Below are 13,232 nucleotides of genomic sequence, written 5' to 3'. Positions count from 1 at the left end.
TGAGTCTAGATTTTGGAAATGATTTATCATGATTTTGGAAATGTTTGTCTCCTTGATAACTTCAGGCTCCAGTTGCTCCATGTTCCCACCACTTAACTTTCCAAAGCTTAACCATGGCCTGTCTTTGTTGACTTGGAAAACAGACGAATCATGAAACTCAGGACACACCAGAAACTACCCCCAATTCAAGCAAGGTGTCCCTCTCCTACCAGCCTGGCAGAGTGCTGTCTAAATGTAGCTCCCTGATGAATTTGGCTACAGCTAAGGGGCGGCTGGCCAGACCAGTGGCCTTCTCAAGTATCAGGGTATTTGGCACAAAAGACCTGCTGGAATTCAACCCTAACATTTACCTGAACACAGAGGTACAAGTTAGCCACTTGTCCCAAAAGAGCATCTGCAGCTTTGCAAAACAGCCCCTCGGCCCACGGACAGACACCCGTGCCTTTCATCTTTCAAACAAGTCTCAAATATTTGGGCCCTACAGGTTTCCTGTGCACCTCAAGTCATGCTGATACCGTCCTGTAGAGCAGCCAGAGCTGTCCCAGCTAGTGGTCAGGGCTACACCACTGCAGCACAGCAAGCTTTGGGACTGGAAATGGTGCAGACCTGAGAAGCACAGCCCCACAAAAGCTATGGCATTAACACAAACCCTGCCGCTCCCTTCAGTTCCTGTCTCCCACGGCCCCGTGCTGGTTCATCCCAGTTCAGCCGGGCTGTGTACCACCACACAGCAGCACAGTGGTTTGCAGAACAAATGAAATCAAAGCGCTCAGCAAATGAAGCTGAAGCATAGCTGATAAGCAAAGCACTTACCACAGGATATGTGTTAATGTCTCTGGGGGATATGTTTAAATGTGATAAACCACCAAGGAAGAACTTCAAGTGCGGTCTCTGAAAACAACCAGGGAAACTGTACTTAAACCTTACGGACTATTCTGTCGCTTAGGAAGGAAGATGAGGCTGAAGCTGTTAACCCTCTGCTGGGGTACTGGGCACACAGGGAAAGAGCAACTGCTTTTTGGCTGTCAGCTTTGTTGTTCTGAGCAGACCGAGTACACAGCCCCCATGCCACCAAGCAGTGACAGCACCTGCCTATTTCAGCTCAGGACCTGGTATCTGCTGCTGTGTCACCCGAGTCGCTACTCTCAGCATTCTTCTATATGTTTTGTGGTTTGCTATAAATACCAGGGAATACCCTTAAAAGAAGCGTCCTGTTAATCAGAAAGGAGAAGCAATACTGAGAACTGCACCTCAAGGTCACAGGCACACTGCCCTGGACAACAAACATTTCTCTCTTTCCTTTGGCTTTGCAAATCACTTGCAGGTCATTTTCACTGGGAGGGCTGGCAGTAAAGAGCGGAGAGCTATGCTCTCCCATTGCCAGGCTGGGGCACGTGCAAGTCTCATACTCTATAATTCAAAAATTAGTCTGATGATAAAATAGAATCTTCTTTATTTAGAACAAGAATGGTTCCAAGTTCCTCAGGCAGTTGCCAAAATCATTCCCTATGGTCCTATTGCCACCATGTCTGAGCACATCCCAATCATTATTAAATCTTCACAGTTCCCCAGGGAGCAGGGACGTGCTATTAAAAACACCCTGCAAACACATCCCCCAGGGCTGACTTTCACACTTACTACAGAGCTCAGCTAAGGCTAGCAAAGCTCTCAGAGTGCACAGCACCACTGCCTAGAGTAGGCCTGAGCACCGAGGCAGAGTTTAAGCAATGAAGTCCAAACCTTTCCAAACAAGCTAAATCAGTCAAGGCCAAAAAAGTTCTGTTCAGTACCTGTGTGTTACCTTCTCCTCTCTTACACTCCCAGCTTTGCACGGACCTGCCCCATCTCAGTAGCTAGGTGCCCTTACCATGCCCAGGTGTCCCCAGGAGCCTGACACAAGGCTTTCTCTGGCTGCAGGGTTCCTGCCCCAGGGCAAGCGCTGTGGCACCCCCCAGGTGATGTGCCAGGGAAAGGGGCATCCTGCTGCTCTAAGAATGGACATGGAGCTAAAACTTGGTGGTGGCAGCACTCCAGCTGCAGCATCTGCTCAGCAGACACTTTAGTATTTTATATCAAGCACAGCAACAAATGCTGACAGGGCAGACCCTGCCCTCGGTTCAGGTGGCAGGACCAGCAGCCGGGCTGGACAAAGGCCTTCACACAGACCTGACGGCTGGTGCATTTCTGCACCCACTGAAAAGTGCACAGGATGTCAGGTTATCACTGCTGTCATTGCTTCAGTTTAAAACTGGCTACTCTGGCTTGTGTTCATTGCCGAGGAGCCAGAGATTTTGTGACCAGCCCCAGTCACTTGTCCAGGGAGTTTGGTAATGCAGGAATTCTGACTCGGCTCTCTCATAATCTCAGTGCAGTGCCTGAAATGCCAAGAAAAGCCCAGTCCTTGCCCCGGAGAACATCTCTCCACAGGAACATGAGAAAGAAAAGGAAGAAAGAGCTAGAAGTAGAATGAAGTGATGCTACAGTATCAGTCAGTCTGGTGGGCTGAAGTGAGCAAATAAATGTAATCTTACATCTGAATTGAATGAATTGCTCTTTTTAAACACCTTTGAGATGTTTAAAAAATGATACCATGGAAGTCAAATATCAATTGGAGAGAGATATCACGTAATGCGTATCTGCCTCACACAAGCAAATCCTAAGCGAGTTACATGCCATGCAAGAAGCCTCATGCTCATGCCTTGTCCCAGGTGGCTTAGCATGAAGCTGAGTTCCCTCCCTAATTTTTAAGAAGCTCTGTGCCCCCAGCCAGGTGTGGAGCACCACGGCCCCCTAGCTCTGAGTGTGCAGCAGCTTGGTCTGATGCCCACAGGAGCTGCAGCCCTGCACTCCAGGGCATGTCCACCCCTTGGGCTACGTCCCATTAAGAGATGCAATAGCACTGCAATTGGATGTTGTCACCTAGGGCTGTAAATACATGCTGGGCACACACAAAATCAGTTTTTAAGAATCAGTCAAGTTTTTCATGCAGAGCTGACATGCACTGTCAGTGTTAATGAGAAGGAAAAATTAGGTTTTTATATTATTACTACTGGAGAGAGTCGACCTCTTTGATCTACAAGATAAACACAGAAGAGGGAGCAAGCACACACCGCCCACTAGAGCAGAGCAAACCATCTGGGTTTACCCGCTGGGCTTCTGCTGCAGGTTTCCCCTGCCCCAGGCAGTAATGCCACAACAAACTAGCTGCGGGGAGAGGCGCCATCCCCCACCTTCACCCAGTCTTCCCCCAGTAACAGCTGAGCCCCAGCCCTCTCACCGCAGCAGATACGAAGCATACACCCAGTGCATTTTACAAACAAGTAAACATTTACAATATTTACAAGGCATACAGCCCATGCCACCATGCTCTTCCCAGCACCAGTCCCACACACTGGTTACAAGCCTGTTTGCCATCATTAGTTACAGCTGCAGACTGCAGAGACTTAAGACCACGTTTAAAAGAGTTATTTCTCTGTTAGCAAAACCTTCCTCCCTGTTCAGCAGTAATTTCACACACAGGGCTTCTCCCACAATGCAGACCGCAGCGTGTCCACTTTACCTGTGTGCCTGTGGAAAGCCATGATTAACAGCCCAAAGTCACAGGCAGCCCCTGAGGCAACAGGGTGCACGGTCTCTTGGCTGATTAGAAGCTGCCTCTTTTGATAACATACATTTAAACGGAGGCTATTAATACAGACGGGACTCCTACCAGATGTCCACTCCCCTCCCCAGAGATCACAACCTTAATCCCCCTGGAAAATTCTTACCATTTTAGGTGATCCGAGAGAGAAGAATAGGATCCAGAGACCTCTGTAGGCAACATTCAAATACCTGCCCAGCTACTCAGCACCCAAATTAGTCCCAAAGGCAGAGAGTGCCTTAGGAACTTGACCCCATGCTAGTACTATTTGGCCTTGGCTTTAGAGCTAGATTGTGTCTCATAACAGTCCTGAGCTAAATTACAGACCCAGCGTCAATTCTGCACCGCTGCTGCCGAAGGGAAGAGGAGAATCATGGTCCCCAGGGCCAAAGGGGCTGCGATCTAAGGAACCAGCTCTGGACCATACATGAGGGGCTGTCTCCTGGCTGTAGGGCCCAGAAAAACCAAGGGTTGCACGCCGGGGGACCCAGCAGAGATTATGGAGAAGCACCAGGAGCTACATTCCTGGGAGCTGGACTTGTATTCAGCATGAGAGGCAAGCTGAAGTTTTACTGCCAGTAAAACTACCGTACCTGGTCCTCCTCCAGCTTTTACCCTAAGGAACCTTAAGGCATTAATCATCCAGAGCGAATGAGTCCTTGAAGAGCAGCACTTTAAAAGCCAGGTTTCGTGATTATTGGGCTTCTCTAGCATCTAACAGTATGGTTGGGCTCATTCCATGATAGGATTACAGAGAGCAATGGCTCACAACTATGCCCTCTCTGCTCAGGTGTCCCCAAAGCTCTGTAGCACAATGGGAATTTTGGTGACCTACTTCTACCCAAGCTATGGCAGGGAGCAGGGGGAGCTCTGGTCCCAGGCTCACTCCTGCATGCAGACACAGGCTGCAGCAGCAGAGGCAGCTCCATGGCCACGCGTGTGCTGGGTCATGCAGTCAGCAGCAGCACGTGTGGTCGGGGCCGTGGCCAGGGACGCCCAGCTGCTAATCCTGCCTTGACACCAACTCACCGCATGGCCGTGGGAAAGGCAGTTAGCCTCCCTGACAGCCAATGTTTATCATTCCAGTCACAGCCCATCGCGGTGGTGTCTGGCCTCCAAACAGCCTGGCACTGGGCATGTCACTGCTGCCCACCACAGAGGTGCCAAGGAACTCCTCAGCTGCGTTTGTGGGGCGGGGAGTACAGAGCCTTCACCCCAGCACCAGGTTTGGTGACCGCCCCGGGCCTCTATGGCCATCATACAGCCCCCATGTAGCACATGAGAAAGGTCAGCATCATTCTGACATTCCCAAGTTTTCAGCATTGCCTGGAAAAGGCCACACTTGACAGTGTGCTGTCCCAAAACAGCATGGCATGGATCCACTTGTGTTGCACTATGAGGCTGGGAAATGTGCTAACATACTAGCGCACCAAAATACTTTGGCTAGAAAAAACCCTACGTTACTCTGCCCCAGCTCATCTATAAACTCAAGCAAATTGTTTGCATAATTCAGATGGTAACAGGAACCCTAACAACTGGTATTTTCCTGTGCTAATCTTGCTGAGTGCAGTGTAATATTTACAGACATGAGTTCATTTTTGGCAATGCATGTCGAGTTTGCACCATTAACCATTCTCATTCCTTTCTAGTTCCCTACACAAAGCGCTGGCGTGCTCCCACCTGGCCGTCATTTCCTGCTTCCCCAGGATACCCTCCGCTCCCAATCACAAACAGTAACCTTTTCTCCCCACCCTGAAAAGCAGCACAGCATTGCCATGCAACACCAGCAGCTGCCACGTCCCACCCAGAGGTGGCTGCAGTCCAGTTGCAGTGCGGCAGCATCTCAGAGTCATGCGGAAAGTAGGGATGGACACTTGGCCATCAAAGCGCTTCTCGTGCACAAATGCACGGGTGTTTGCAGCATGACAACAGGCACGAGCTGGAGGAGGTGGCAGGGAGGAAGCTTGACCCAGCAAGAGGAGCAGGACCCAGCCCCGCTGATGCCAGCGAAGCTTCAGCATGAGCCTCCCTGGAGCTGCATCTCATTGCACAGCTCAGAGGCCCTGGCAATCCCCCAGAGCCATCTGTACTAACAAGGCCATTTTTTGCTTGAATCTGTGGCCTCCTGGGCCAGCACAGCAGGAGATGGATGGGAACAACACTTGCTGAGAAGACAGGGCTGCTCTTGTTGTTTTGGCTTTTTTTAGCCACATGACCCTGAGCAACGTCCATATCCCCCTATAAACCTCCTTCTTCCCTGCAAGCCCAGCTCCCTCTGAAGAGGATTAAACGCACTGGTGATGCAAGGTACGGCACAAGCAACAAGGAGGGACATTGTTGCCCTGTGAAACATGGCATGAAACAGAAGCCACCAAGCAGGAAAGCCTGCCCCAGAAAGACAGCAAGCCAGCCCTGCCTGAGCACCTGCCAGTGCCTGCAGACAGTGTGTGCCACTCATGGGCACATCGCATGGCCTCGTGCAGTATCACCATGAAGTCTCTGCTCCCACCTCCTCCGTGCCTCTGTGCTCTGCCAGAGCTGGGCAGAGAGAAAAGCATACTGCAAACATATCAGCAAGTGCACAGCAGGACACACAGGATTAGGTTTTCAGGTCTTTATCATGAAACCTCATCTGTCCTGGAGGTTTTCAGCCCCACAGGGAGCTGGTCTGGACACAGTCACTCCACCATGCAGGTCTGCCTGCAGAGCAGCATGGCTGGTGCATAGTGTCATCCGCTTGGATAGACAAATGATTCACATTGTGGTTTCCAGAGTATTTTCTTGCCCTAACAATCCTGCCAGAAAAGGTCTGGGCGTCTCAGCTTGCCCACACATCCTACTGTCACTCAACAGGCTGCAAGTCCTAAATAGAGACAGTATAACCCAGGCATTGATGAACTATTAGTCACCATCATCAAAGAAAGAAGCAGGCAGCAGTAAATACGAGCAGGAGGGGGGCACCTGTCCACCTTAGGATTAACACTTTACTTTCTGCTTAGCAATGAACAGAAAACATGCACAGAAAAGCACAGCCACGGTTCAGTGGGCTCCCCACAAAAGCCAGGGCTGCAGGACATTCCCCAGCCTTTCCGTCCTGCAGGCTGTCGGGGCTGCTGTGATAGCACAGGACCTGCGTGGCCCCATCAGGCAGGGCTGCATCAGGCAGCATGGGCCTTAGCACCCCACATCCAGGTTTGCTCCCACCTTTTGCACAAACATTTCCTTCGTTTCAAGTAACTGCAGATTCAGGTGTGTTTGGTTTTTTTTTTTTGGTTTTGTTTTTTCTTCAAATCCACTCATAGCTTGCATGCAGTGTGCATTCTCCCACAGCAGGGAGCATGCTTCTGCCCAGCCTACTGCAGACCTGAAATTTCCCTTGGCTCTGCTGAGGCAGAAACTAAACAAATTTTATGAACAGCTCCACTAACAGCTCTCCACACCACACTTTTTTTTTTTTTTTATTCCCCTCTAATGACAGAGAAACACCAGCAGCATTAGGGTCCAGGACTGACACCGAGGGCTGATCCAGCTCTCCAAGCATTCAGTACACCCCTGATGCATCTTGCAGGTGAACTCACGTGAACACAAGACAGGCTGGTTCACAAGGGAGGCAGCCACATTGACAGCAAAGACATCACTGCAGTGTCAGAGGACAGACATACCAGCCATCAGGCAAGGCTCATGCTCTCAGGGAGACAGCTCAGCCCATCCTCCATGGGATCCCACTTCCCACAGGGAAGGTGGAAAAGGAAACGGGCAGCACACAACAAAAGCACCGCAGGTGTTTCCCTTCCTTCCATGCTGAACGGTCAGGTCCATGTGCTGAGCTTGTCAGTGCCAAGGGACGCTTTTAGGATCAGCTCTGGACATGTGGGGCAAAGGAATTGGGGATAAATTTATAAGAAGGTAGATACAGGCTGGGTAGCCCTCCACAAACTAAGATATAATGTAAGTACAAAAAAAAGAAAAAAAAAAAAAAAAAAAGAGAGAGAGAGAGAAAAGACAGATGGAGAAGAAAAAAGAAAAATAAGGATGAGGGTACAGTAACAGACAGAAAAGAATGGCCCAGAAATAATGGAGCTGGAAATAAAGGGATCTGAAAAATAGCAAAATTGGAAAGACACATAAACGGGGTTTTTCCCATCTGCCTCCATCCACAGTCTGGACTGTTTCCAGGATTATTCCCATGGCAGCTCCAAATTTATTTGCCTGCTGCCATCTGCTCTGCAGCTCCCCTCTACACACGCTCCCGACTGGCACTTGTTCCTGTCAGCTGTTGCTGACATGGCAGACCTCTGGTGGCTGCTGAAAGCCAAGTGACACCAAGGCTTGAGGAGAGCATGTGTATAAATCAAGAGCTGCTTTGTAGGCGCAAGGTTTTGTTCAGCTCCTGTCCTCCTGTCTTGTATCAGTGGAAGAAGTCTCCAGATTAGCATCTCAAAGCCACACTCTCACCCACACCGGCCAGGCCCCTTCATTCAAAACTCCATGAAGAGCTCTGGGGCTTCTGCTCACCGCAGTGCCCAGAGGTTTGGCTCCAAACCTCCAGCTAAGCAGTGCTGCTGCTTCAACAGTGCCGGGTGTGATGCCTCTCAGTTACCTCCAGCGCTCCCACCAGATGGATTCCACATGATCTCTGGGGAAACCCTCCCCGAGGCCAAGTGAGCTGCACCACAACCATCATTCCCCCAGCAATTACTTCAAAGCTTCGTGCTTAGGACAGCTGAGCTCTGTTAGGGCAGTCCTGGTTGACTGCAGATGTCTTTGTTCAAGTTTAGACGCAGTCACATGCAGGAGGAATGACCGGTGGAGTCAAAGACATGGCAGAGGTTTGCAAGCCATAGCCTTCCCCCATGGCTTAGCGCTGGCTTCACAACTGAAAGCATAACTGAAGTCCCTGTCAAATAAACACCATGCTGATGCCAGCCAGGCAGCATGGCAGTCTTGTCCAGGAGAGACGAAGTCTGATGAGCACTCACAGCAATATAACCTTACCATACCCATGCAATAAGTGCTCGTGTTGGGGCTTCACCGAGTAGTTAGCGAGCCTTCACTGAAATGGTATTTCACAACCTCCCTTATGCTCTCTGCACTGCTAATTGCTTTCAGTTACTTCTCATAGGCACAGCAGCTGGCTGAGTGGTGCTGTCCCCCCGTGAAGTTAAACAGCTCACTGTGGAGAGCACAGAAGGAAGTTCAACTATGTGCATCACTGCCTGAAAGCTGGGTCATTCACCCTCACTGGAGATCTACCCATTGCAGATCAGAAATTAGCAGCTACCCAGCCAGCAGCTCCCCGGCATCCACCATATGGGCCTCCAGCAGCCCTGCCACCCTGCTGCGTCCATTCAACGGGACCTGGCAGCCACAAGGACGAGGTGAGCACCGTAGGCTACGCCTGTGCTCTTCTTCCAAAGGCAGGGAACACACAGCATGCTGAGCCCAAACCCCACTTCTACTATTTTATTTTCAGGAGAGAAGAAGAAGGAGCTCTTTGTGGGTGGACCATGATCCTGGCAAAAGACCTTCCAGGGATTTAGCACGTGGGAGACACTGAGGACACAAAGCTTCAGCTGGGGTGGTCAGAGATGGGTAAAGCAGATGATTCTCGGAACAGGGCTAGGCAGAAGCACGCTGCCTGGCTATGGGTGAAGGTAGGCCACCACCTCGATGAGAAGGACGTGCCCTTCCAGGCATTGGCATGCCGGCTGGGAAGACTCCCTGGCATCCAGCACACCATCAAAGCACCGCCCGAACTCGGCACGAACACCAAGGCCATGTCCTGAGCGCTGATTTAGAGCTGGTGGGAGCCAGCCCTGGCATATGGGTTTAGTAGAACAACCAGCCCGTTACCTCAGGCACGGGACAGTCGCCTCCGGCAAGATTAGCGTTTGGCTATCTACGCTTTCTGTTGTTAGATGGCGCTGGTGGCTGAAAGGACCAAATCACCCTTGTTACACGGTTATTTTTAAAAATAACATTTCCCAAAGCCCCACAGTGCATAACCCTGTGTCCGTCTCAGATCCAAGAGCCAAAGGAGATCAGCTTGCAGGGCTGACGGGGTATTTTTGGGCACTCTGACTAATTGTCAGGACATATGCTGTGCATTCTTTACAAGGAAAAACAAAGCTGCAAAGTCCCCTCCAGTGAGGCCTATGGGGTTGGATTAGCCACAGAAGTTATTCTCAGTAATTCTCTGCTTTGGGAGGGTTTGATTACATTTCCAACTCCTGAAAAGAGTGTTTTAAAATGGAGGAAGGGGTCCGCTTCCTTGCAGCTTGACGCCAATAAAAAAAGGCTGAGCCATGTTGCACCACCAGCAAGGGCAGAAGTGAAAACCCTTCACCTTGGAGTGACTCCAAACTCACAACTGCTTTTTTTGCATCACACTACATCGGCATTCACTTGAACTGCCAAGGGACGTGCTCCAGGACAGCCTGGAGATGTGCTCCACGACAAGCCAAGGAAAGGACACTCATTTGAGGAGCATGAGGAGGCCCACAAGCACCCACACACTTGTAAGATGGAGATATGGTGCAACCTCCTGAGATGCCTTGCTCTGGTCCTGCATTGTCACCCATTTCCTCTGCTGAAACAAATGTCATTTAACTTTCCCCTTTTCCCAGGCATAGTGTGCGGCCAGAGTTCCTTTAAGCCAGTTCATGCTAATACTCTGCAAATCAGCACTTCAAGTCTCTCATGAAAGCCCTGTTCATTTAACAGCTGCACACCACCATGCTCAGCCAGGCTCTTTGCTCATCTCCTCTTTCATGGAAGTCTGAGACCTTGCTGGACTAGGAGACCACTCGCTCTGCTTCTACTGAACTTGCCTTGGCTGCTCCTTCCCAAACTGACTCCCAAATACAAAGACTCGGCAAAATCAGAGAAATCATCCAGACTTCAAGAAGAGCCTGAAGCTTAAATAAATACATGAGTACTTTGCCAGCTGTGTCCCTCTTCCTCCTTCAGACTCAGGAGTGAGGTTCTCCTCACTCAGCAGCTGCAGAGCCTTGATGCACAGCAGCCAGACACAAAGTTCTCCTCAGAGGCCATCTCCCCAGGAGGAGCACCTTTCACCAATCCCCTCAGCACCTCAAAAGCTCTTCACTCTCACACCAGTTTAAGGCAGTACTCACCCGGCTCTGTTTCTTTATACTTACTTATTAAGGCAACAAAGCTTCTGTGTGCAATATTGCCACAACACTCAGGGACACGCAAGCCCAGAGCAGCCCATTGTTTCCCCATCACTGTGTGAGATCTGAGCACACATTGCTCTTCAGTCTCAAAGCTGTTTTAATGCTTTAACCCTTGCTGCTGCCACCCCTGTGCTGCTGGCCCATGCATTTCTGCTTTCCCTTTCTGTGGCATACAAACATCAAACCTTGTTCTTTTTGTTCAGCAGAAACACTGCACCAAAAGCGCACACATCTCACAGTGACAAGAGCTCTCTGAAGTCTCCACCACTGCTTTCTGCATATTTTTCCCCTAAGCTGCACAGCAATTTCCACTGAGAATAAGTGTTGTCGATTCAATTTCTAATAGCAGCATTAAAATGTATGAGCCATTTCTCTGGAGTCAGGAATAATTTTTTCAAAGTGCCTGTGTGCTACACGAACATAATTCTCATTTTTCATAAAGCTATCAGGATCCCAGGTCTCCCTGGAAATCATGTCAGATCAGAGCTGGGCAAGGACTACACCAAAGAGTGTTCTCCCTGGGGTGGGTTGGAAAACACTCACTCAAATTAAAAAAAAAAAAAAAAAAAAAAAAAAAAAAAGTAAAAGTTTTTAACCCTAAAGTTTTCAGGGTTAGGATTATTCAGTTTCTGCCAAAACCAGGGGGACCCAGCCTAATCCTCAGCCCAGGCCAGAGCCCAGGCCTGGTTTGCAGCATTGCAGCTGAGTGCCTTGATGGCAGCTGTTTGGGTGTTGGCAGGGAGCGAGCAATTTGCCTCCCCATGGCATCCTCTTGCTCCAGTTCTAGGGGAACCTAGCAAAACTGCAGTCACTTTGGTGTCTTTGGAAATGTTAAGATCAGTAAACTAATACTTGACAAGACCTAGCAGAGACAGACCAGCCCAAAGCAGCATGGGGAGGTAAGGTTATTTATGCTGCTAAACTGAATTTGCTCTGCAATTGCTGAAGCAGCAAATGCTTTCATCCCTCACCTCCACAGGGACAGGCCAGGGACTGAGACTCCTCTCCCACGTTCCCACCGCAGCTCTCACAGCAACAAAGCATGCTACAGCATTACTATCAGTGCTCACTCTTGGAGAAATGGGCAAAGCCTACAGGCTGTTACATTTATCACCCAGAAACCCTGGAATAAGAAAAATAAGATACTTAGAAGTGTGCTTAAATTTATACACAGAAATAAACCAACTGGAGTTGGTACAACCACTTATGTGTTTCATTAAGCCATCCTCTGCCCTGTGGCTGGATCCAGGCCCAAAAAATGATTTTGTTTTCTTTTTCAAGTAGCAGTGAGACAATAAATTGAGGGACAACGAGTAACACAGTCTGCAAAGGGAAACAACCCTTCTCAGTACAATTGCTGCTGGCTGTCAAACTACTGTCCAAATCAAACTACCACAGGATCAGCTCCGTAAGACAAAAAAGCAGTGTTAATTGCACACAAGTGCCAGAGAAAACTGTCAAAAAGCTAAAGCAGATGTGAAGCAGTGGCTTGCTTTCTCTTAAAATGAGCTTGTGCAGCTGCATTACATGAGATCCCACAAGCGCCTGCATTCCCCTGGGAACAGGGCAGAGCCATGGGGAAAGAGAGAGGTTTCCAAATCCTCAGCAACTTCTCCAGCAATTATGAGGGACTCTGAGTGTGGGACTCTACTGTCACCTTGCTAAATTACATCTATTAGGCCAAATTCTCTTCTCAGCTGTGCTACAGCCAGCCCAGTAGCAAACCTTGCCTGCTTTATACCAGTGTTGAGCCATGTTAGACTTGGTCCTGGCCAAGCCCAGGATCTGAAAAGTATGGCAGTGATTTTAGCTGTGCAGAGACAGCCAAAAAAGCAAATATACTTTTGTACCAGTAGGTGAAACAGCAGGGTAAGGACAGGCTGATGGAGGAGAACACAGCCAGGAGAGACATTGCAGACCTGCAGGGATGCCTGTCCCACCTCCAAAACCCAACACCTACTGCTCTACACCACAGAAGAGAGGAGACAGAGAATGTCAAACCCTACATCGAATAACTCACATGCACGTTACACAAGCAGTGCCTCATCTCCAAAGGGCTACTGAAAGCAAAAGACAAAATGCCATGGAGCAGCCCGTTAGCTGCCTACCAGCTCGGTTATGGGCAGCACAGGGGATGTGGCAGCCAGGTCACAGGGCTCTGCCACCAGCAGAGTAACGCAGGCTCAAAGCCAGCTGCTTGGGTGGCACAGGCGCTCCTCTGAGAGTGCTCCCAGCAGATGCATGCAGGTGAACTCATGCTTCCTTCACCCAAATCTCACTCAGTTGTAACTCCTCACGTTAAAAATCACCTTTTTCAAATGCCACCCTACCCAACTGTTAGGTTCTCTTCCCTAGAGTTGATCACTGAACATACTGGCAGCTGTGATACAGAGCTG

The 13,232-nt window shown here is 49.7% G+C and overlaps 1 protein-coding gene across 3 annotated transcripts in view; it reads right to left on the bottom strand.

The window, feature by feature from the left end:
- Nucleotides 1-13,232, bottom strand: part of FHL1 (four and a half LIM domains 1) — a 28,724-nt gene that overhangs the window by 7,285 nt on the left and 8,207 nt on the right. For 2 of the 3 annotated variants that reach the window (XM_084294137.1, XM_084294138.1), the window contains exon 1: nt 3,560-3,656. The exons of the other annotated variant lie outside the window; for it this stretch is intronic. In XM_084294137.1, the coding sequence (XP_084150263.1) occupies nt 3,560-3,581 (22 nt within the window). In that variant the 5' untranslated portion in view covers nt 3,582-3,656. Of the gene's footprint in view, nt 1-3,559; nt 3,657-13,232 lie in introns of those variants that run through there. 3 annotated transcript variants of the gene reach the window in all.

Source organism: Netta rufina (assembly GCF_964035555.1).
Source record: "Netta rufina genome assembly, chromosome: 12".
NCBI lineage: Eukaryota > Metazoa > Chordata > Aves > Anseriformes > Anatidae > Netta > Netta rufina.
The sequence above is the reverse complement of the archived record's forward strand: the minus strand, read 5'-3'. Positions and strand labels throughout refer to the sequence as shown.